We start from the raw sequence: 25,686 nt of genomic DNA, 5'->3' as shown, positions 1-25,686 counted from the left end.
TATCTATCTATCTATCTATCTATCTATCTATCTACCAACCACGTATTAAAATCGTCAACATTTCACTCTTAACACTTTTGCTTTTGGAATATCTTAAGTTAAATAATCTAGCCTTCAAAAAAGTCAAGATAAAACATTCTTCATGTGACCACTATATCTGATTCTCTTGATTCAAATAAAAATGCCATGAACGCAAAAAATACAGGTCTGCATTGCACTTTTACGACGGCCCCTGAATGCACCTGCAGTGCCATGACCTGATCTATAAGAGAGGTAACCCTGAATTACTTCTGCTGTGATCTGGCGCTATATAGAAAATAAAATTTACTGTACTTCCAAGGGGGCAGGTGCCACTGCTGGGGGGGCCCCTGCCCCCCCAGTATACTGTACGTACGTACATACATACATACATACATACATACATACATACATACATACATACATACATACATTGAAATAATAAATAAATATATATATATATATATATATATATATATATATATACTGTATATACATACATACATACATTGAAATAATAAATATATATATATACTGTATATGCATACATACATACATTGAAATAATAAATATATATATACTGTACATACATACATACATACATATATACATGCATACATACATTGAAATAATAAATAAATATATATATATATATATACTGTATATACATACATACATACATTGAAATAATAAATATATATATGTATACATACATACATACATACATACATACATACATACATACATACATACATACATACATACATACATATTTGGAAATAATAAATCTACATATACTGTATATGCATACATACATACATTGAAATAATAAATATATATATACTGTATATGCATACATACATACATTGAAATAATAAATATATATATATACTGTACATACATACATACATACATACATACATACATACATACATACATACATGCATACATACATACATGCATACATACATTGAAATAATAAATAAATATATATATATATATATATATATATATATATATATATATACTGTATATACATACATACATACATACATTGAAATAATAAATATATATATGTATACATACATACATACATACATACATAAACATACAAATAAAATTGATATAAAGATAATAATATTAAATAAAATAATTGTATTTATGACCTTCTAATAAGTAAACAGGTAAATAGCTGAATAAAGCAATGAACTTAACAATGTTTATTAAATTAAGAGTAATAATAGTAATAAAAATAAGAAAATAAATGTATAGATAGTCTACATGTTGATTCATGAGTACTCCGTAGATTTATTAATGCACTTCTATAAAATTGTTGGACTGATAGAAAATGTATTTAAGACTTTGCTGAACTAAGGATAGATCCTTTTTGTTTACACAGTTTACTGTGTTTTCCAAACCTGTCCTTCAATGCGACTTTTCCAGCCACAGCTTAGTCAGTGTTTTCTGATGTAGCTTTGAGTTGATAGCCTGAGGCACAGGTGTGGGGGAGTCACAGAGGTTTGTTGAGCTAAATTCTTTTTAACTTCACACCCTTGTTTTTTTCATTCTAATACTTGCAGTCTTTAAACCCACTTGAAGCCAATAAAAGTAACATCATATAGGGCAGTTTCCTACATTTAAACCACTTGTATGGCGTATGCTGTTATGCTATGTCGACTCCTGTGGACTGACCCTGATGAATAATTCCTGATGTAAAAATATCACGTCAAGTAGGTTGATTTATTAAAAACGTGTTGGGAGCAGGTGCTTTGTAAATAGAGATTGGGTAGTCAAAGTGTGGATAGATTTATACAATGTATCCTGTTGTAGTTATCTGATTACTGTTTTGAAAGGAGAGCAGAGAAGAAGATCTGACAGCAGAAGAAGAAGGCTTTGTGCTGCGTCTCTGTGTAGAGCAGAGTGAAACATGAGTGTGTCTCCGGGTCTTAGCAGGGTGTCTCTCTGCCACTCTGTGCAGCCGAATGAATGGAAATCTCTGGAGCAGGAATCATCGCTCTGATGCTTTGGCAATTAGTTAATTAAAAGAAAAGAGAAACGTTTTATGATACCTGAGCCTGCTTTTTCCTTTGTAAGGGAAAAATAGAGTTTCTTTGGAGACGGCTTTTCAAATATAAAAATGTAGCTTCTATCTTTCAGTGAATTAAACAGCTTTTGAGCTCTTAGGTTTATTTTTAAAGCTGATGGACATTTTGTAATCAGTGTGTTGAAATATGGTTGCAAGATTAATCATTAATAAAAAAATGTTAATAATTTTAAGCATTAATTGAAGAAAAGAGATGAGTTGCCTTTTTTTAATGCAAGCGACTAAATAAGGCTAGCTCCTCCAGTGCTGAAGGTACTAAGTATTTACTGTTTTCTAGATGCTAACCTCTAAACTCCATGTTTTTTTATTATAGATGTAACTTGAATGTTAATTTTAAGTTATTGCAATATTTGAATTCTTTTTTTATTTGTTGTATTATTTTATTTTAAGGAAGAATGTGAACTAATGCCATCTCATCACTTGAGTTCACCTCTAGAGGTTCCTTTTTGTGGATTGAAGAGTTCTGAGAGTTCATCACCTAGTATTCTGAGCCTACTGGCATGCTTTGAATTTGTTTTGAACTATTCCCTCTCACTTTCCGTGGAGTTCCTCTGCCCACAATGTGTTGCATCCTCCCACTTCAAAAGAAGGACACTTGTTAAGCTGGTTAATCCATCGTGACTGATGGGCACAGTGGAAACCATTCTGTCTGTGACACAGTCCATCATGATATGTATGTCAGCTGTTCCTCTCTCGTCTGCTGTTGGCCTGTCTGTAACACCCCGCCTGGAGCTTCAACTTTAGGTGTCCATGCGTGTGACGTTAGTTTGGGGGTCTATGACCCTGTTCACAGTAACTATACACCCCATGACATATTTTGCTGTACTCTTGTCTCATGTTCAGAGTCTTAAGAGCTTAGGAGGCAGTCAAGAGATTCTAAGAGAAAGAAGGATAGTATGAAGAAAAGGGAGACTGGGGTTGCAGGGGTAGATGTTGAATCAAAATCATACTTTTCATAATAAGTTAGACATTGCCTCACAGTTTTGGTTTGTTTTATTAGAGAATGAATTAAGTCCTGGTAGCAACAGTTCTCTTTTTTTAGTATCTGTTTTCATTTCATATTGTGGAGGTATTCCTTTTCCCCACGGTGCAGAGTAGCAGAGAGGAGGGTGGGGGGCAAAGAAAGAGTGGATGCCTGTCGAGAGCTCTCCTGTGCAGTTGTCAGTTTCCTGCAGAAGCAGTTGATGATTTAGTTTCTGGTAGCGTGCAAGAGGAGGTGCTGAGTGATTACTGTGTTTACTGTGCCCTACCCCCTGAGTCCAGTGTGCTGGTGCACAGTTAGAGTTTGTGGACTGGCCAGTTGAGCAGTTTATTCTAAGGTTAGAGAAACAGCAGCAGTCTCCTCCATACTTCACTTAAACTGGCAAACCCCTTGAGTCTTTCCAAGACTCCAGAGACATTGAATTTTGGGTTTGAATTTTTGTTTTTTCCAACCAAAGCTCTGAAGAATTTTGTATCTTTTGTTATGAAATGGAGTACCACTACACCAGGAGATACCATCCACCTGGGGTCTCCCCTGACCCAGGTAGGGTTCACAATGATGAAATATTTCAGGTATTGTAACTGGTTGAGTTGAACTTTGTTTAATGTGTCTGATTAAAATCCTCATCATAGCATCAAGTATGGTGTCAATTCAAGAAGCACAAATATTTAAAATCTTTTAGTTTGTGTCTCCGGTCAAGTGATAGTGGAAATGGAATTTAAAAAAACACCTCTGATTAAAACTCTGAAGTACATGCAAATTACTTTTAGCTGTTAACCTAAGATGGCTAATAACTAATAAATATTAAGACAGACAAGAACAGTTGGTATTAAGGTAAACTAACGGTAAAATATCTGTCTTCAAGGAAAGTACTGCAAATATATTCATCAGGGAGGTGAAAGCCGGTAAACCATCTCAGCAGTCTGCTGTAATGTAAGAAGGATAGCAGTGGTGGTTAATCCCTTGCTTCTTCAAGACATTGTCAAACTAATTGAAAGACCCCATAGTGGCAGTAACTATATAATGTGCATTTAAATGAAAGCATCTACATGTCATATATACTGTGCTAATAATAATGGGCTGGCTATCTGTTTTAATTTTAGAGTCATTATAGGGGTTCATTCTTATTACAACACTTATTTACAATTAAAAAATAAACTTTACATTTGCAAAATATTTCAGTAGATAGTGACATGCATATACTTACATACATACATACATGAATGCAATGCAATTTATGTTTTGATCTTGACAGTTGTGGTCTGAAAGAGGGAGACAGCTTTGTTTATTTTTCAAAGCTAACACTGTTATATATTCAAAATCTGCAGGAGTGAATATTCAACATGTCCATGCAGGTTTTATAGTGTGCAATGATTATTAATAGCGCAATTAATCAAAATGAATACGTTAATTTGAGACTTGAATCACAGTCCTTCTAATACATGCTTATGTAGGTATACATGCATACAAACTTACACATTAATTCAAAATATTTTTACTGTATGAAATGTAATTATGCTACTTGACGAACATGTGTTGTTATACATACGTTATTACTTAAATATGTAATGGAAGAAAAGCAAAGTTTGTCAAGATTTTGTTTTAGGATTATTATTGAAATGCCATTATGTTTCAAATAAAGTCTATGTGTGTGCATGTTTTGGGTCTTTCACCTGCTTTTTCCTGAGGTATCAATAATCATAAAGAGTGACAGCTAGACACCTTTTATTTCCATATTCACCTGCTGTTGTTGACCTGCTGTTCTGATGTGTTTATAATCAGTGACAGCGTGCAGTGATAGACACATGCACCACTCCTGTGCGTTATATGGACACCAAGTATTGTAAGTCTCAAAAGAGTTTTTCCATGTATAGTGGGAATGTTGCTGATTCAGTTTCCCACCGTACACAAAAGTTGATGACCACATAAATATGAAGCAGAAGTCAGAAGTAAATGTTGGTTCTAACAAGTTATTTTTAAAAGGTTAATGGACTGTAGTATCTGTTACCAACTATCTGTCCTATATTTGTGCTTGGAGAGTTTGCGTTTGTTTCAGGACAGGTCAGACTCACTGCGGCCTGTACAAAGAGTTCAGGAATCTGTCAGCTCCTAAATTACAGGGAAAGCACACAGTATGTTGGTGAGGTGGTGAAAGAGAGAAAAAGAAGGGCAAAGGAGGAGTTGTAACTAAACCACTTGTTGAGTCGGACAGCTGGGTAAAAGGAGAAAGTTTAAGCTCACATGTCCAGAAGCTAAATCTGACACGGTGTAAAATGGGCTTTTATGATCCTGTATTTATTGTGGAATGCTGAAGAATATTCATCACAACATGTAATGCAAGGCCCAGGCCTTCAGTATTTCATTGTTGACACAACTTGCTGTGCTTGGGTCACCTTGATGTGTTGGTGTGAGAAACCTCTCAGCTGCTTTGATAGATTCAGCACTTTGCATTTATATATGTTTTAAATTTTTGTTTTACAGAGAAGACTGGAAAAGAGGTGATGTCCAAAGGCTCCAGTGGCCTGGAGGTCATCCTGGCTTCACTGGAGGTCAGTTCACTTATCAACACAACGGGACATCACAGTTCACAACATGACACTTAAACACTAAGCTTACAGTCCTCGGCCTATACAAATTGATAGGGTAGAAGCTTGCTCTTTATCAAAGACACACCTGTTTGAGGGCTAAGCTAACCCTCTGCTGGTGGAAACTTTAATTTTACTGGATGAGACTAATATCAAGCCTGACATGTTACACTCAGTGTAAAATGAATACGTGTGCACCCAGATGTTTAACTATTTCTTCAAGAGCCTTCCTTCTGAAACCTAATAGATAACTGGGATACGAGCTTTTCCTAGTTGTGCTAACTACTAAAAACCTTGCATGCAGAGACAGAAGAGGTGCATCCATGCCTTTGAACAAGCAGCTGTGAAATAATCTGGCAGAACTTGTACAACAAGTTAAATATCGTATGTCCTTTAGAGAGAAAAACACATTTCATTACACAGATCTCAATAATACTAAGTGTATGGATACATGCAAATTGTTTAACACTTGTATTGTCTGTGGCTTTGACAGAGCTCCAGGGATGTCCAGACTACTCTGAACATTTTGTACATTCTGAGTGAGCTGCTGACTGTGGGTGAGTGCAGCTTTATTTGTCTTTTAGGAATAAATGATGAGCAGTTCCATAATTTGAGAGCTGATAACTTTTCACTCTTAATAGATGATTTTCATTTAGTTGTCAGTTTGAAAAAAAATAATGTGAGTTGTCATTTAATGTATTATAAAAGCCTAAACAATTCATTGCACTACTTTTATAGAACATTGGGAGTAAAATTAAGTTGCTATTGACGACATTGCAGGCAGACTTGCGCCATCAATGATTTCAAATGCAAACTTGCTACTACTTTTGTTACTTTAAAGCAATTACTTCTTTTAGCCGTGTTCTTTTAACCCAGTCATGTGTGATGTTACATCCCATCTCATGCTGTTTATTGTTTGTTTTCTGTCTTAGGCAGGGGTCGCAGGGTGGGAGTATTTGTATCTAAAGGAGGAACAGGGATATTGTTTCAGATTCTGATCTCTGCAAGTAAAGAGTTGCCCCCCAGTGAGGAACTTATGCTGCAGCTTCACTCACTGCTGGCCAAGGTTGGCCCTAAAGGTAGGCCTTCTGCCAAAATTGATTGCAGTTTTATGAATTTCTCATTCGTTGCTGTTTACATCATTTTAAGACTTAAGTCCGGTCTGTGCTGTTTAAAGATGACCTGTTGAGTTCCCCCATAAACCTAATTAAAGTTATAGCTACATTACCCATTACTTACAGAAGCACATATATGTGGTCACCTATCAAACATGCCAAGCCCGTTTAATCATACATCCTCTGAATACTCACTGACTGTACAACCTGTGTGTGTTTAGACAGAAAGTTTGGTGTGAAGGCACGTCTCAGCGGAGCTCTGAACGTCACAGTCAACTTAATGAAACAGAACCTGCAGAACACCAAACTGCTTCTGCCCTGCCTGCAGGTTCTCAGGGTTTACTCTGCCAACTGTAAGTCATCTTAAACCCCTATACTCAAATGATTTCCTTTCAAGAAATATCACACAGCATCAAACTGAATAAATCCTGAAAACAAACATATAACTGTTTTATGTCTAATTTTACTTTTGCTTGATATTTTCTTGATGTCTGTTTTTGTAAAGCAGTGAACGCTGTTTCTTTGGGCAAGAACGGAGTGGTGGAGCTCATGTTCAAGATTATCGCGCCATACAGCAAGAAGAACACCAGCCTGCTCAAGTAAGCCCAGCTGATTGTAACAAAAAAGCCAGCATGAATGTTGTGTGATAACAAGCAAGCGTCATCCATAGCTTCACATGCTGAGTCTTTTAACATCTGTTAGGAACTTACGTTCAGCAGACCATGTAACCCCTTTGCCATGTTTCTTAATCAACAGGGTAGCTCTGGACGCACTGGGAGCTCTGCTCAAATCTAGTGAGTAATTTGCTTTGTAACATGACTTTGGCTCCTCAGTAGTTTAATGAGGCCTTTAATCACAATTTGTGCCCTGTAATGTCTCTCAACTCCATCATCATTTACCCTTTCCCTGTCCTCCATTGATTCTCTGTTTTGAAGGAAACACAGTGAATGATCATTTACAAAGATGTCCAGTTACCTAATCCCAAACTTACCCTACACTTTATTTTCATTTACTTTCTTTGAGAATTGTACTTTTCTGTTCTTCTCTTCATCTTTAAGTACACATTGTAGTGTTTCTTTTCTCCTCCCTGTGCAGAGACTAATGCTCGTCGGGCAGTGGATGGTGGACACGTGCCTATCTTACTAGTTCTGTATCTTGATTGGCATCGCAATGACACAAGGCATCGCCACATGCTGATACGTAAAGGGCTGCTCGTCTGCCTCAGGAACATCACAAACATCAAGCTGGGAAGGAAAGCCTTCATAGACGCTGATGGCATGAGGGTCCTCTACAACTCGTCTATGGTGAGTGACACAAAGTAAACTGTTAATCTATTATGTATTAAGCACTCATACCAGTGTTCATTTTGGCAGCTATTTTAGATTTGGTCTTAGTCTTCAGACGAAATTGCCTGTTATTTTTAGTCACATTTTGTTTTTTCAGCCCTTTATAGTTTTATTCTAGTTTTAGTCGACGAAAACCTCAAAACATTTTAGTCTTTGATTTTTTGCCAAAAAATCTTCACTCTTAAATAATTCATTTGATTCAATCAGATACTGGTAACATGGTTATACCAAGTGTTAAAATCGTCAACACTTCTTTAACACTTTTGCTTGTGTAATATCTTAAGTTAAATAATTCAACCTGGCCCTCTAACATGTAAAAAGAAAACATTCTTGATGTGACCTCTGTGACTGTATTTGATTCTCATGATTCACAGAAAAATGCCATGAAATGGCTGTTTGGCACATTTACGACGGTCCTTGAATGCACCTGCAGTGACAGGGGCACTGGACAGACAGTCCAGTCATGGCACTCCGAAATGCATCTGCATCTTTGATGACTAGGAGTTGACCAAACTTACTAAATGTGTCTGATGTATCACCAAACTGGATTAAATTAGATGAGACAGATGCATGGAGGTTAGGAGAGCTGGTTCATAAAGCACACCTGTTGCAGGAAGAGACCAAGTACCACTGAGCCCCTCAGATAATAACTCAGCCTGAACATGGATTTTGAATGTCCGATGGTTGGCCACTAATGTTTTCGTCTCATCATCGTCTTGTCAACAAAATCAAAGACATTTTCGTCAGAGTTTTTTTATTATCAGTGATGCATTTAGCTCGTCATGGTCTCGTTTTCGTCATTAAAAAATGAGTCGTTGACGAACATTTATCGTCATAATTTCGTTAACGAAATTAATACTCTCTACTTTCTGTGTGGTTTTAATTCTAGGAGTGTCTCCCAGTGCGGACTCTGGATCCTCTGATCAACACTTCAAGTCTCATCATGAGGAAGTGTTTCCCCAAGAACCGTCTGCCTCTGCCCACCATCAAATCAGCCTTCCACTACCAGCTGCCACATGTACCTGCTGCAGGGCCTGTGGCACAGCTGTACAGCCAGCCACCTGGGGGTGAGGACACAGGACATACACATAAACACACACGTTTTACTAGAGTGTGCCAATGCTGATCACAGTGTACACGCACAGCTCTCACTGACAATTATGCAGGACAAATGGACCCTTCTTGCCATCCTAGAAATAATCTTTAAAGAAACACACCTGATTTAAGTTTAATTTGAACACTCCTGACGCTGCTGCACACAATGTGCCTACAGGAAGGAAACTCATCAGCTCTTCAACAAGCCCTTAAAAAAGGGTAAGACGTACGTAAGAAACAACTCCATCCTCATAATACTTAAACCCACCGCTGCTGCTTTCTCATTCATCTTACATCATCACTCTCTAACACATGACATGTGTTAGGAACTGAGATCGTTTTTTTTAGATTCTTGGCATAATTCCTTAGTACTTTCTTACTCATCAGTAGACTTCATACTCTGTTCTGTGTTCAACTAATTGACTTCCTTGTGTCCACAGGTGGTGAAATACTTTTTTCACTCATTGATTAAGAATATAAAAATTGTCTGTCTGACCAAAACCCTCTTCTTCTTCATGTTCAGTATGCCTCATTGAGCCTGCTCATGATCATAGTATTTATTTAAGTCAATGTCCTACTTTTAGTTATATTTATGCACCATCATTGTGACAGCTGTAATTTGCATTGCTAATCCAGTAACTGTCAAGTTGTCATTGTAATTGTGCAAAGTTGTGTTGTATCAGTAAGACCTACCACAGAAAGCAATGTAAAATGACATGCTACTGCATTTACAATGACTTGTTGGTGAGTTCTGCTTACAGTTCTTTTAAATATTCTCATAAACTATAATATTTCATGCATTTCTTTCTTCCTGAAGGTCCGTCACTCATCTCTGGATCATAGCAGCTCATATTGCTATTTTTTATTTAATTTGCTCTCCTCATGTCCAAATCAGTTTAGCTTTAATCAGCTTCTTATTTACAAGCTTGACACACAGTTTGAAAAATAATACACTTCTTGTTTTGGCAAAAAAAGGGGAAGTATACATACATGAATCCTCATAACTTCTGTGTTTGTGTGTGTGTACCCAGTGGATGATGTGGTGGACGAAAGTGATGATAATGAGGAGACGGACGCAGACACTGAGAATGAAACTGAAAATGAAGAAGATGAGAAGGATCAGCTCACTGCAGTAATACTCAGCACTCACATGCACAAGCAGTATTTCACATGATGATGTTACACATTTCTATTTATACTGTATGACAGCATTGTTATAGAGGCAGACATTATGATAGTGATAACACATTTTTTCATCTTGAGATCACTTAGGGTTATGATGTAAAAAAAAACAATTGGCTGAGCTTCTTGATTATATTAACTTTTAAAATGACTTGTTAAAAATACCAGCTGTTTTATTAATTACCTAACATATTAATACTCAACAATAGATCAAAACTTTATTGTGAAGTTAGTGATATTTCGTCCTGTTTTTTTTTTTTTTTAATGATGGAGTCTGATAGGGTTGTTGTAGGGAGAGAACTTCTCAGAGCTGAGTCAGAGTTGTTGTTGCACTCATCCAAATATCCAGAAGAGGGCAGCCATAACTCACTAGATTGAGGCAAACAATTTCATTTCACAATGTAAAAGATGTCAAAAGGTCCTGGGAAGCATTAATGATAACTGATTCTATTAAAGCAATCCAGAGAGGCACTTAAAATAACACAAATACTTCTGTTATTGGCTCTCATCGTTATTTAATTTCTCAATATCATACATATTATACATTGCAAAATTTACAATTATGTGTGATGAAGTGTTTTTTCCTTTTGTCTTTTCGGCAGAATGACGACATAGAGACAGACCTAACAAGCTGCATCCCAAAAAGAGCCCTGGACGTCCTTTTGAGGAGTTACGAGTTTATGAAAGGTTCTTCTTGGAGCTTTCTGAAGACTTCCAGGTCAGCATTTGGTTCAGACCAATAAGTACTTTCAAATCAACATCAATCAAACTGACTTGATGTACTCATTATAGGAGAAAGATTGTTAGTTCTTTCTATTAAGCTTTTTTTTGTACTTTTTAATTGTACCACGAGTGTTTCTGATCAATGAATCATATTTTCAGGGTTATAACTTTGATTGCTCAAAGAGTGCCTCTACCACATCATCATCTTCATCATCAACCTTCTCATCGTCATCATCAGCCTCAACTCTACCCTCTCGGCCAATCATAGTGCCCACAGCTCAGGCCCTGTCCCAAAACATGTCCCCATATCAAGCTCTCTGGTGGGTTGCAACTCTACCAAAGGTAAACACACCCTGCCGTCTCCTTCCGCACCCACTCCCACTCCCCCTGCTCCTCTCGCACCTTTAGAACTGGACACCATCCACCTCACCAAGGACCAAGACAAACAAGAGAAGGCAAACATTCCTTCCCCCGACACACAAACAGCACTGTCCTCCCTCACCAGGCCTCCTCCTCAAGGGCAGGTGATAGAACGGGAACTAGTTAACGTGTTGGAGGGTGTCTCTCTAGAAGAGGATGTGTTTCTGAGCACAGAAGAAGGGGGAAGAAAGGGAGTCAAACAAGAAGAGTCCCCAGTCAATGCCACAAGACACATACAGTCTCCCCTGCTCCTGGGGGGTATCCCTGCTCTGCGTGTGGGAGGAGGAGGCAGCAACTGGGGATCAGATTGTGGTTCAGAGGGTGCTGAGGATGAGGGAGCGGAAGGAGCCGTTCTCGAGGTGCCAGACACGGCACTGCTTCTCCCGCTGCATGACCCTGACCTTTACGTGGAGATGGTGAAAGGAACACTCTCTGTACCCCGGTATGCTGAAGTGGCTTATCCGGACTACTTTGGCCACGTGGCCCCAACGTTTAGGGAACCCCTTCTGGAGAGAGTTTATGGCGTTCAGAGGTGAGAGCCTTAAGGAGAAATTGTTTCAGTATGCAAACAGAAGTAGGTAAACAGATTATAAAAAAGCATAGAAGGTAAACAAGTGGAAAGCAAAACACGAGTTCTGAAGCTTTGCTTAGCTTTTGAAACAATCAAATGAATGTTGGGTTCCTGAGAGACCTTTAGAAGTCCCAGCATAAGTTATGTTTGAATTCTTATGAGTCAAATTATCATGCAGGAATTATATGAACAGCTGAATGCAATCAAATCGTTACATTGTGGGTTTCTGCATGACAGATCTCTGGGCCTGCAGTTTACATTTTACACTCTGATTTGTAAGGAAGGTATTAGTGGAGAGGCAAGGGACTTTTTGTTTAAAGGGAAGTGCTTTTATCCTTATTAATGATCAGTATATTTTATTGGAAAAGATTGTACATCCATTGTGACAAAAATATGTTGTTGATTTTTTTTGCATCTAATCCTGTAGGACTAAGATATTCCAGGACATCGAGAGGATGATTCATCCAATGATATTGTGGATAAAGTAGTTTACGACCTGGACATTCCAAGGTGAGCTCCTCTTTATGAGTCTGAATCTAAAAACATAAAAGCATTCATCCTGAACACTTACTGGCGTCCAGCCTCTGTGGCAGAGGCTTTTGTTGTCCCTTTTCTGATTATGTTGAGAGCTGTAATGTTAACACAGCAGATTAAAGTATCTTCTTTAACCTATCACTTATAAATGTTGTCTTTGTTGTGTGTCAGTTGTCCTTTGATAGAAGACAACGGTGAATCCCTGAAGTTCAACTCTCAATTTGAGTCTGGCAACCTCAGGAAGGCGATTCAAGTTAGAAAGTAAGTATTTCGTGTCACATTATATGAGAGAAAATGGCTCAAGAGTTATCCTTCACCAGATCCTTTCTCTTTTCGATCTTGGCTCCAATATCAGTCTGGCCTCCCAAGAGACAGGCTCAGGGAGGATAAATAAGATGTGCAGTTTGCATGATCTTTCATCACCTTTAGCTCTTTAAGTCAAGGTCAACTTTGCATGAATAAGTTTACCTAATGGTTCCTTATTGTTGGGTGCATCTTTGAAAATAATGTTGTGTTTCTCTAGAAACGAGTATGACCTAGTGCTGAATTCAGACATCAACAGTAATCACTACCACCAGTGGTTCTACTTTGAGGTGAGCGGCATGCGAGTTGGAACAACTTACCGCTTCAACATCATCAACTGTGAGAAGTCCAACAGCCAGTTCAACTATGGTGAGATACACAGAAATATCTGGAAAGAACTAATTCATACAACCAAAAGATTGTCTTTTTCCATCTGATGTATTTTTGTAAATATCATATGACGGTAAACTTCTGAAAGAGTTTTTTAGATCTGTCAGTTGTTTGTCAAAAACCCTCACACTAGCATGATTCTTCGCTTGACTATCAGGCATCAAACATTCTATTAGCTCTTGTGCCTGACTCCTTGTGTGTCTCATCTGTGTGTGCAGGCATGCAGGTGCTGATGTACTCTGTACAGGAGGCAATCAGTGGAAGGCCACGCTGGGTCAGAACAGGAACAGACATCTGTTACTACAAGTAGGTACAATCAATATGCAAAACACCTGGGAATATAAATAGAAGTTTACAACACAATTGTTACAGGTGCATGAGGCAAGATCACTGTGTTCATGCAGCCTTCCAGTTATGCTGTTGTCCACCCACATTGTCTTTTTTTCTCCATAGAAATCATTTTGCGAGGAGTTCCATTGCAGCTGGTGGTCAAAAAGGAAAGTCTTATTATACGATGACATTCAGCCTGAGCTTCAGCCATAAGGATGATGTCTGCTACTTCGCCTATCATTTCCCTTATACATACTCCACTCTTAAGGTATGCTAGCCTTTAATTTGTACACAGTCTCTAACCAATAACAATTTATCGCATTCTTATAACATATCACTGTGTTGTAATGGTTTCTCTCTCTTCATAACTGTTAATTTTAAACATTTTCCCAGTGTAATAAAACACCTCTCTATGACCTTTACACATTTTAAAACAGATTATTTTGTGCCATGTTGTACTGTGTGCTTTCATGTTCTCTTACAGTTGTTATTTCTTTTATTGCTAAACCTCCAAAAACCCTGGTGTGTCCTCAGATGCACCTTCTTGACAGATCCACTGTTTGTTCCCACCGTTTTGTCACTTATATGTCCTCAATTTCCTACATCAGATGTGTACCGTGCTCTCAAACTACTGTACACTCATTATGTAAATGGTTATGTTTTGATTATACACTGTCTGACTTTTATCCAGAGTGACAGAATTGCAGAATTGCGTTTAACACAAACAACCAAGGGTGCTTCAGTCTGAATGACCATTACAAGTGGCCTAATGAATAGCCAGTGAAACAATACAGGAGGGAATGTGAAAAAGTCAAGTGGCATGAAGGCTGTAATTGAAGTTGTGAATGTTAACGTAGTTAAGTGAAATATGTGATGTATTATTTTCTATCGTATCCTCAGATGCATCTGTCCAAACTGGAGGCTTTGAGGACCCCTCAGATCTACCTGAGACAGGACGTTCTGTGTGAAACCCTGGGGGGAAACAGCTGCCCCCTTCTCACTATCACTGCCATGCCAGAGTCTAACTCCAATGATCACATCTGTCAGTTCAGTAAGTAAACCACAGCAGTTACTGATGACGGAATGATGGAAGCTCATTCTTTATATGGAAGAGGACCAATTGTGAAATATAATCTTAGTTATAGTAAATTAAAATGTGTCCAGGCCTATCTTTAAATAGTGTGATCCCTCCTTGATGTCTTTAAAAATTCACAAATAACTTTCCCAAATGTTTCTTCACACTAACTGCAACAACCAAACTAACTGCAACACATAAGGTTGAATATTAACACATGAACACAGGCTGAAGTTAACCAGGGCATACCACCTATTCCCACATAGTTTTCTGTGTGAAGTAGCTCACTATCGCTTTTCTCTGCTCTGAAAACTTTAAATTCAAGAATCTTTTTCTTTTTTCTCATTCTATCTTCTTCTATTGTGTTTGTGCCCTGTTCTGCTCGTTCTCCCTCTTCAGGGAATCGCCCATTGATCTTCCTGTCAGCCAGAGTTCACCCTGGAGAGACCAATGCCAGCTGGGTAATGAAGGGCACGCTGGAATTCCTGATGGGCACCAGCCCGCTTGCAGCCAGCCTGAGAGATGCCTACATCTTCAAGATAGTCCCCATGCTCAACCCTGATGGAGTTATAAATGGAAAGTGAGTAATGAGAGGCCTGAGATGGAAAGAAAAACACATTCACAGCTTTCAAGTACACACATTGAAGATGCATACATCTTCAAGCCAGGCCTGCTCGTTGGTCACAGCTTTATATCTGTTAACACACAAAATCTTGTCTTGAAGGATGCTCTAGCTTGTTGCTCTTTTCTCCTCCTCTCTATATTCTTCCCCCTCTTCTGCCGTCTCTCTCTGCTGTAGTCATCGCTGTTCTCTGAGTGGAGAGGATTTGAATCGGCAGTGGCAGAACCCCAATCTAGAGCTCCACCCCACCATCTTCCACACTAAGAGCCTTCTGCAGTACCTTGCACACAACAAATAGCGCACCTCTGGTATGACCTCTAATTAACTGGATGGACATTTTTGATAGTTGCTGTGTATCTTTCATTTGGGAAGGATAAAGAATCTCTTCTTCTGTCATTTCTCCTGTTCAGCTTCACACTCTGTTTGGCTGCATGTCCACGAAATTAACAATAATTAATCACCACAGTCGCTTAGTTTAAAACGTTTATGCAGTTGCCATAAACTACAGGATCCTTTCGCCTCTGTGCTGAGCTGTGTGGCAGGAAGTAATATTTAATGGGAATAGCTCTTACAGGAGATTTGTGTACTGTACAAGGGTTGATGATTTACGACGCAGAGCAAGGTGAAATGTTGTCCCCCGTCTGAAACTACAACCAAATTATTTTGGGAAACTATGAATTAGTACCTTTAACATGAGACATAAATTACAGCTTTGTCAGTTTATTCTACTGATTACACAGTTAGTTTGATCTGTCTCTGCTTTCCTTATTTGTATTTTTGTATGTGTCTTAATGAAATTGCAATCCAATAGGCATTATTAACTTGATCCTCCTCTCTTCTATTTATTGTGTGTGTGTGTGTGTGTGTGTGTGTGTGTGTGTGTGTGTGGGTGTGTGTGTGTGTGTGTGGGTGTGTGTGTGTGTGTGTGTGTGTGGTGTGTGTGTGTGTGTGTGTGTGTGTGTGTGTGTGTGTGTGTGTGTGTGTTCTTGTTTATACAAAGGGTTTTGCGACTACCACGGTCATTCCAGAAAGAAGAATGTGTTTCATGTATGGCTGCAGTGTGAAGGAGACAGTCTGGCAGTCCAATATCAGCGCCACGTCCAGCGACTTACAGGAAGACCTTGGATACAGGGTGAGCCCTCTCACACAGACAGACAGACAGACAGACAGACAGACAGACAGACAGACAGACAGACAGACAGACAGACACACACACACACACACAAACACACACACACACACACACACACACACACACACACAAATATGCTGTGCTTTCAGTCCACAGAAAGTTACATGCACTGTCACTTATTTTGTCCGCCTCAGGCCTTTGCAGTGCTTCAGATCACAGAACTATGATTGTATTGAACACAGTACAAAAAGATCACCTTTACCCAGCTGTTCTAATATTGTATTTATTTCCAGATCTGTTCTATATAGAAGATTGATTGATGCTCCCTCTCTTAATGATTGTAGCACCATTTAAAATGACCCTTTAATGTTTTTTACTTAAAAAATTGACACTCACTTGTCTGTATTTGTGAGCCTCCTAACATGATGGAAGATATCCCCTTGTGTTAAACAGAATTTTTTTTTAATACCCTCTATGTCTTCGCTTTGGTTTTCCTTTTTTTCAGGCTTTAGCCAACGGTGTATCGATCTCAGATCTAATGCGCTTTCTTTAATTTATTAACATGCATTGCTAGCTTACAAACTTGCTCATATTTTAGTAATTAAATATCCTCTGCCAGTGCTAAAGGATGTGTTTTCTTCAGCTCTGGGCAGTGTCAGTTTTTCATACCTCTCTATATTTGGGAATGCAAAAAAAATATTCCTCACTGAGCAGAATGCTAATAAAGAAGCCAGTTCAATACAGTAGTTTCCTGGTAGAGCGTAGCTTCAGGCTACAAGCCCACAGCAAACATTATGGATTGAAGCAGTCAATACTGCTGGTCTGATCCTTTCTTTGTTGATCACAGTTATCTGTCCTTACTCCTAAATTCACTTTATTATCCCCCCCCAGTGCACTATTGCACACACACCTACATAAAAACACTCAAACATTTTGATGTGTTTTTCAGGCTCTGCCCAAGATCCTGTCCCAGATCGCCCCTGCCTTCAGCATGGCCAGCTGCAGTTTTGTTGTGGAGCGCTCCAAAGAGTCGACCGCCCGTGTTGTTGTATGGAGAGAGATAGGAGTACAACGCAGCTACACCATGGAGAGCACGCTCTGTGGCTGTGATCAGGGCAAATACAAGGTAAGCATGTGTTTATTATCGTTTAAAAGGTTCAGGCTTAAAAAGACCTACCCAGTGTCAATAGGTGCAACACATCCCTCAGATTAATACTCACTTTGTGCAGCTCCTGATGTTAAATGTTATGTTAGAATTATCATAATTCTACCTGTATTATAAGCACATATTAAGGAACTGAGAGGAGCGATGGAGATAACTTGCTGGACTTCAACTGGAGTTGTTGTCATTTATTGTTGGTGCATAAACCGGAGCAGCCCAGAAGTTTTTATTACTCATGTTTGTGCTAATTGATGAGCCAAAATGTGGGACAGGGAAAATGACCAAGTTCTATGCCTTATTTAAAAGGATCTTAATATCGAGACTCATAATATTGAGCAAAATTCTGTTGATAATTAATTGTTTGGCAAATGCATCTGGTCTTCAAGCATCGTACAAGTGTTTTATTGTGTCTCCATCCCTGAGTGTTAGTGGGAGAGAGGTGCTCCCTTCAGTCTCCAAATGCCCACCAGGTGGGGCTGCAGTCCTTTCTTCCTTTTTTTCTCCTTGCCTTTTCTGCTCTATTTTCTCCTCCTTTCCTTTGACCCCTTTGCCTCTCTCTCCTCCTCCGCTCCCTCACTCTCCATCCCATCTGATTTCCTTCCTGCTGAATTCTGCCAATGTCAACATTTAACATATTCAGAGGCAGTCTCAGGAAGCCATTTTGGCTCTGATTAGCCCCCCACTGGTGTGCAGGGAAGTATTTGTCCAGATGTGCATGAACTAATGTCTTTTGAATTCAGGCTGCGTATCTCTGTAGCCAGGCCAAGTTTAGATGTTCCTAGCTTTGCTCTGGGGAAAGAGGAACATGAAAGTTTTTAGGTTGAGCCGGGGTTAGCGTGTGTGTCCCAGAGTGAGTATTCATTTACTTGTATGATTGCACCGCACTGTGAAGACTTTGTTCGGGTTGCAGGTGTGAGTGCATATGTAGCTGAATATGTGCTTCCTGTAAATGAAGTATATTATCATGTTCCTACATGAAAAGTTTCCTAAGTGAGGAATTTCCAGCATTGAGAATTGGGCGTTTGAAGATGAACAGCCCATCCCAAAGCTCCAGAGCAGCTTCTGCAGCTATTTTAGAGAAGACTTCAGTTTGACCTTTCAATTAATTTCTTCCTATATATTTAATTGTGTTTGTACATGCTTTATATTGAAGAAGTGATGATTGTGATGTTTTGTGTGTTACAAGTACTTCATGTCAACATGTTAGGGTTCGGTTATTTCTGATGTTCATGCCTGTCTTCCCTTCAGGGTCTTCAGATCGGCACCAGAGAGCTGGAGGAGATGGGGGCTCAGTTCTGCGTGGCCCTGCTGAGGTTAAAGAGGCTGACAGGACTCCGCAACCACCAACATCTGCTGGATTTGGAGAGTGATATCATTGGGACGCAGACTAAAGTGGTCAAGTTAGTAAAGCAGAGCACACAAACCACCACACACAAGCAGTGGGACAAGCTGTGAGACTATTTAGAGGTAGAAAGTGTGACTTAAAATCTCACAACTCCCAAACAAAACATACACAGTTGAGGAATTAAGTCTGTTGTCTCATAGAAACAAGAAGGCAGGGTAACACAACAGATGTCAAGGACCAATTATTTTTATCTCCCAGTATTACAGAGACAGAATCCTCACACAACCTTCCAGAGATATGTGAGATTTTAAAGAGTTCCCGTAGCTGTAACTCCTACCTGAAAAACAGTAAATTGGTTCCAGACTATTTTCTTTTTTATCTGTACTAAACACCCTCCCTACTCTGAGACACGTTCCCCCTCGGTGACTGTCACTCCGGATCTCCTCTGAAGCACTACTCAAGAAACAAATGGAGGCCTGCATTTATACAGGACCGCTGTGCACATCATTGAAATTCTGTCACCATGTGATGAATATAATGAAAACTCAGGAGTGAGAGGGGAATGGGTATGAATAATTTTCAGCGGTGTCATTATTTCTCTAAGAGAGCGTAAAAAAGCACCTGCACAGAGGGGTTCTTCAGGGCCACAGTGAACCGTGGATGGTACCGTGCAGATGAAACACACATGGAACATGCTAATAATCAGTACACTGCCTTCCTGTGCAGTGGCTTTTAGCTTGAACAAATGAATCAAAGTATGAAAGAGAAAAATGAAAAGTGGTCTGTGACAAAACATCTCTTTATTCACTTAAAACATGCCTCTGAGTTCAAGGGACAGTGTATCTTAAGATGTTTCATCTTGACAAATGACTCAAATTCTCAACCTAATGCTCTCGTCTCTGTTTTCCTCTGTATGCTCGATAAAGAAAAGGTATAGACAAAGCACAAGTAAATTTTTTAAATTTTCAAATCAGTTGGTGTGTATTACCCCCTATTGATTAGTTATAAATAAAATAGTCTTTTAAGAATGAATCAGAGAATAACTTTAGTAGCTGAGGAGCGACTTTTGTGAGTTTTCATGGCTGTAAATTCAGTATCTCAGGGTCTGAGACTCTCATTTGAAAAACATCCTCACAACTTTCTGACATTTGATAAGCTTCACATAGAAGCTATGAATTAAGATAAGATAATCCTTTATTCGTCCCACAACGGGTACATTTACAGTGTTATAGCAGCAAAGTGGATTGTGCGACATTATAAAGAGCATATCAAATAGTAAGTAAATAAGTGTATCCTTAGAAAAATATGTACAGAACCAATAATACAAATATGAAATATGCATTGACTAATAGATAAAACATATGTACAGAACTAATAAGATGGGTATAGACACACATTTCAAGGAGTGAGATGAAGTGATTGATAATTGCACACAAATAAATAGATTGCACATGTAGATAACGGAGAGTTGCAGCACTCTAAACAGGGGTAATAATTATTCTGTCTTTGTGAGAGTGTTTACGGCTGGTTATAGATCCAATAGTTAATTAATTAATTCAGTCTTTGATACTGAAATGAATTGTTACTTGCAGCCCTCCTCTACGTAGACACATGTGTTTTCTCAAAGTTTGGCAAAGTAGAAAAAAGTTAAGTACTATGGTCAATGACATCCCCTTTACTAAAATAAGGTAAATCATACCCTGGACCAATGTTTATTGTTTTTAGTGTGTGTTTTTAGGAGGCCAAAAAACACAGAAATGAAATCATAAAGGTAAAAGAGGAACATAAAGCTCTAGCTCTAAAAGCATGAACAGATTTTGAACACAGAGTCATTGAAAGAAATCTCTCAAGTTGTCATCCATATGTTCTTAAGAAAAGGCACCAGTTGATAATCCATTGCTACACAGGTGACCACATGGCTCTACTGTGCAACAAATCAACTCTATTAAAATTCCATGTTCGGGGACATGACGTCTTCACGGATAAGATTGTTCTCCAGGTCAACACCGCAAATAAATTATTAAACTTGGCCCAACCCTGCTCTGACCACCAAGGTTATCTTCATTTCTTTTTCTTTTCTTTTTTTTAACGTCAGCATTCTCCCGACCACAGATTTGTTAAAGCACTTGATATAAAAGAAAGGCTTTAAACTCTAAACCACTTAATGCTCCTGTCTCTCCCAGTGTCTCCCAGTCCTCCTCTCTTTCTCACTAACCTACTCTACTCTCATATTGATATATTCATTCATCATTTATGTGTCTGATCATTAAGGGACTGTGTGTATGTGTGCGTGTGTGCGTGAGTGTCCTTTGGGATTGGTTGCTCTCATCCTGGGTTTATGGTTTTTATGCGTGGGGCTTGGTATGGTACCACTTACCATTTAATAGGTCATCACAACAATGATATTGCAGCCATTGGGAGGCGCCTGCAAATAACCGTGTGTCTCAGAGTGAGTAAATAGGCGGTACTTGCATGGTAGTGTTTTTGTGTCAGTGTTAGGTAGACAAAGAGAAATACATGTGTGGGTGCCGAAGGTTTGTGCTCATGGGAATGAAGTTAATTGGGGGTTTTATAATGCATTCAGTGTAATATGGTTCTTTATATTCAGTACTACTCTGTACTGACAGAACAGCTGTTGGTTGATGCAGAAAATGTAACCCAAAGAAAGCAGAGATTGGGTTTGGTTTTTCTGTAATGGCTTGTAATGGTTGACTCCCAACTCTCATTATCTGTTTGGACAAACACACACACACTCACACACACACACACATCCATACAGATTATTATTCATCCACATTTACTGTACATATAGTGACGCATTATTTCTCTGTGTCTCTCTCTCTTGCACTCAAACACCACTGAGCTCGATGGGAGATCATTGTCTGAGCCCCTTGATCGACTGTCTCCAAGGGATCACATTTCAGACCATTAACACCATTAAAAACCCACTAAAGCCACTAAAACCTCAAGAACCAGCAACCATTTAACCATTAAGACCCACAGGAAAAAAAACAGCCTCACCAGTCAGAGCACACTAGCAGTTTGTTTCTAGCTTCAATTGTATTAAGATTTAGAATATACTTTATTATAAATTATACTGTCATACTTTCAGTGTCTGTTGTTAAGAAGTGAATCGTTTTCTTATTAACTAAACCCTTGGATTATGCTTTAGATATTTTTGATGTGCCTTTATCTCTTTTTATGATATACAGTGTTATTACACTGAATGTTTTTGTGTAACATTCATACAAATGCAAAATATGCATCGCATAAAACAGGAGAATAGTGTATTTGCTTCAATAAATAAAAAGAAAAGAAAAAACTGGGGGAGTAATTAACAACAGCAGTTGGGAGAAAGACAAACAACAACAAAAAAGAGGGTAAAAGGGTAAAAAAAAACAACAACATGGTGACTGAATTATGTCATAACAACAAAACAAAAGAAAAAGATTTATTTACATACATGTTTCTAAAGCTAAAAGAGTAACTTAGTCATTAAAAATGTATCTAGTACCATTTTGATTCTAGATAAGTTAACTTGTTTATCTATGACAGCACCCCAAATTAAGGATTGCTGCTTTCAGTGTGTTTTGAAATCTTTTATAGCAACAAATGAGTATTACTTTGGACTTCTGGGAAACTTTCATGAGCAGTTTTGCATTTTATGAGCCAGACTAAATCATGTTATCTTCAGCAAGTCGGTAAGTAAGCAAGTTTTAACAGCACTTTTCACAAAAGTCACCCAGTGCTTTTCACCAACAAAATACAACATAGAGAGAAAAAAACAAACAGAAGGCAGGCTCATTGATCCACAGAATATAAATCCTGCAAGACCAATGGATTAATCATGATAGCATCACAAGCATTTATTCAAATTTCAAAGATCTCCTCCGACATAGGGAAAAAGTTGAGTTATGAGATCACTTCTGTCATTTTCTTCATTGTCTTTTATTGCAGAATCATAAAATAAATATAATATTTATCCAGGAATGCTTGCAATATTCACAGCGCTACATTTTGTATGAATGTCTCATGCTATGTTTTGTTTTGGGGGCTTTTAAACTGCCCATTTTCATGGACCATGAAACCCATTTCAAACACATTTCATTGCTGTGTTTTTCTCTGTGAAATCAGAGAGCTTTCAGTGACTCGCCTGCTCAGGGTGGAGGACGGTAGCATGAGAGCAATATAGGATGAAGTACATAAGAATGTGTATTTGATTTAAAAGGGGTTACAGAATGTTTATTCACTAATTGCAGGAAAGAATTTTGTTCTAATATCCTAATGCAGGTTGTTAATGGAGTTTTCCCTGTAACAGGTCTCATTAACTCCATGAAAAGAGAAATATCCACAATAAACTGACATTTGTGTTACTTTATTCTGTTTTGCAGCAGCAGCCCCACAACCTATGTGATGGAGGAGGATGAGCCGTCCTTTCTGGAGGCGATAGACTACAGCGCAGAGAGCAACGATGAGGACGCTGAACCTGAAAATGAACATGTTAACACAGTCCACGAGATTCCAGATCACCTCGAACCACTGTCAGACTCTGACACAAATCACAGAGACTAGTGCTGAGAAGTTCACCTCCTGTATACCTGACAATTTGGGCTTATTAACAACCACCGCTCAGATTGTTAGCTGACCTTAAAATACCTTTGAAGGTCAAATAGTCCACCCCACACTGCTCACTTTGACTGGTAACAAATAGCTTATTGTATAGACACTTTATGATGGTACGTAGGCTTCACTGGCACCACCCAGGTGCTTTTATCCCAACTATGTTTCTGCTAAAGTTGCATACTCCACCTGCCTTTCACTTCAGACAGGCTGATATAGCCCTCTATAGGAATCAACATGGGTTCCAATGAATGTTTTCACCTTTCACCTTTATTCTGAGATCCTTATGAACTTTAACCCCTGACCTCAGACACCATATAGCCTCTGAGATTCACATACAGCTAGCCAGAGCAGCAAACAGCAGGCACCGCTGATCCTTAACTGGAACCCTTTTCCACTTGCTCATTTTTTACAGCTGATCTCACACTATAGCTGGGGTAGTGTTATGTGTAGGCACTGTCCTTTAAACCTCTCTCACCTGTGACCCTGTGTTTTAAAAAAAAAACACTCCTTGTGATAGAGGGAAACTGGATCTCCTCCACTGACCAGCTTAGAGGTGCAACCAACCTGCCTTCTTATTTTCTGTTCCTTCTTTTTGAAGTCTAAACAGGCGCTTTAACTTTTTACTCCTTTTCTTGTTTAGTCCCTCCTTGTTCGTCTCTTTCGCCCCTCTTCCTTCCTTTCCCATTTTTCTGAAAAGCCAAGGTGTCTAAATGGGATGCAGGGATGACCAAACAGCTCTGCATCATGTAGGTCAACGTCAGACATCCCAGGTGTGTCATGCAGAAAAAAAAAACCCATGCAAAGATGTAACTACACTTTAGCTGTGACTTCACTTCCTCTTCTTGGTCGTAGTACACAAGGTCAAATCATATTTTATGTGCTGTTTGCCTTGCTTAATCCAAAATGGAAACTATGTATATAACATAGATGTAGAATGTTCACGTCTTTATGGAGACACACCTCGAACAATACAAATATAATCACACACCACAAACTTAACATTGGCAGGTTTGGTTTGATGCACAGCAGTAAAAATATAAAGATGGAATGTAAAATATCCACATGCACTGTTAGTGTTTCGTGGATTATAATAATAGACAGTGTTATAATGTTAGACTGAGAAGAGATATACAAACAGATGAGCTGCAGAGCAGAAAACTTTTTTGCACTTTGGATATACTCACATAACAAAAACATACTGAATGACAGCTTAACGTCACTTTAGAACTTGTCACAGTTTGAAAACCTCAACTTCCGTCACCTCAGTAGAAGTTCTCAGACTCCAGCCTAAAGCTCAATGCTTTAAAGAATTGTACTGGAATTTAGTTTCCTTCTTATCCTTTCCTCAAATCTGTGTGTACACTTTGTGGATTTGCGTAGGGGAGACTGTTGCATAAAAACAGATGGTGCTTTGTATTGAGAGTATAAAGTAGTTTGTTTCTTTATTTGTTGGATGAGTTTTTCTGTTACGTTTGTACAGCTAGCGCATGACTTTTCTGGTTTTATTTGGTAATTTATTGAATAGTGTTTCTGGGATGAAACCTGTATGTATCTGTGGCATTTTGAATGTGTGTGTGCAGGAGTGTAAGTTATTCCATCATTCAGATCCGTTAATACGCTTACAGTGTTTTTCTTTTTTCAATCTAATTATCCCCTCTCACTCCCCTTTGCTAATTTTCTCTCCAACCCCTCTCAAATGTCTTCCATTTCCTCTTTCTTATATTTTTGTCTAAGCTTCTTTTTTATCTTTCTTTGTTTTACATGTTACTCATTGACATTTTAGAAAACTCACAACTCCTTACTGTTGATGCCTGTGTGTGTGTGTGTGTGTGTTTGTGTGTGTGAACATGATACATGATGTGGAATATATATATGAAATAATGTCCGTCCCCTCCTGAGAGTTCTGTGTGCTGTAACGTCTTTCTTTTTGGTCTTTAGAAGTTGATGTCAACAAGATGCTACTTTATATTTTACATTTATTTGGAGGTAAACAAAATCAGAGATAGTGGGTGATTTTAAGTCGATGTAA

At 38.6% G+C, this 25,686-nt stretch overlaps 1 protein-coding gene across 1 annotated transcript in view; it reads left to right on the top strand.

The window, feature by feature from the left end:
* Window positions 1-25,686, top strand: part of agtpbp1 (ATP/GTP binding protein 1) — a 30,916-nt gene that overhangs the window by 5,172 nt on the left and 58 nt on the right. Inside the window, 28 exon segments of the mRNA XM_034691291.1 lie at window positions 5,586-5,653; window positions 6,183-6,246; window positions 6,622-6,768; window positions 7,026-7,157; window positions 7,310-7,403; window positions 7,561-7,598; window positions 7,900-8,108; window positions 9,040-9,217; window positions 9,423-9,464; window positions 10,277-10,377; window positions 11,030-11,048; window positions 11,051-11,145; window positions 11,310-11,436; window positions 11,439-12,102; window positions 12,569-12,606; window positions 12,609-12,651; window positions 12,847-12,936; window positions 13,199-13,347; window positions 13,587-13,674; window positions 13,822-13,966; window positions 14,599-14,749; window positions 15,173-15,353; window positions 15,573-15,703; window positions 16,396-16,436; window positions 16,438-16,527; window positions 17,477-17,653; window positions 18,938-19,089; window positions 23,426-25,686. The exon segment at window positions 23,426-25,686 is cut by the window's right edge and continues 58 nt beyond it. Coding sequence (XP_034547182.1) covers window positions 5,586-5,653; window positions 6,183-6,246; window positions 6,622-6,768; window positions 7,026-7,157; window positions 7,310-7,403; window positions 7,561-7,598; window positions 7,900-8,108; window positions 9,040-9,217; window positions 9,423-9,464; window positions 10,277-10,377; window positions 11,030-11,048; window positions 11,051-11,145; window positions 11,310-11,436; window positions 11,439-12,102; window positions 12,569-12,606; window positions 12,609-12,651; window positions 12,847-12,936; window positions 13,199-13,347; window positions 13,587-13,674; window positions 13,822-13,966; window positions 14,599-14,749; window positions 15,173-15,353; window positions 15,573-15,703; window positions 16,396-16,436; window positions 16,438-16,527; window positions 17,477-17,653; window positions 18,938-19,089; window positions 23,426-23,606 — 3,635 coding nt within the window. The 3' untranslated portion in view covers window positions 23,607-25,686.

Source organism: Notolabrus celidotus, chromosome 9 (assembly GCF_009762535.1).
Source record: "Notolabrus celidotus isolate fNotCel1 chromosome 9, fNotCel1.pri, whole genome shotgun sequence".
Lineage (NCBI taxonomy): Eukaryota > Metazoa > Chordata > Actinopteri > Labriformes > Labridae > Notolabrus > Notolabrus celidotus.
The sequence above is the reverse complement of the archived record's forward strand: the minus strand, read 5'-3'. Positions and strand labels throughout refer to the sequence as shown.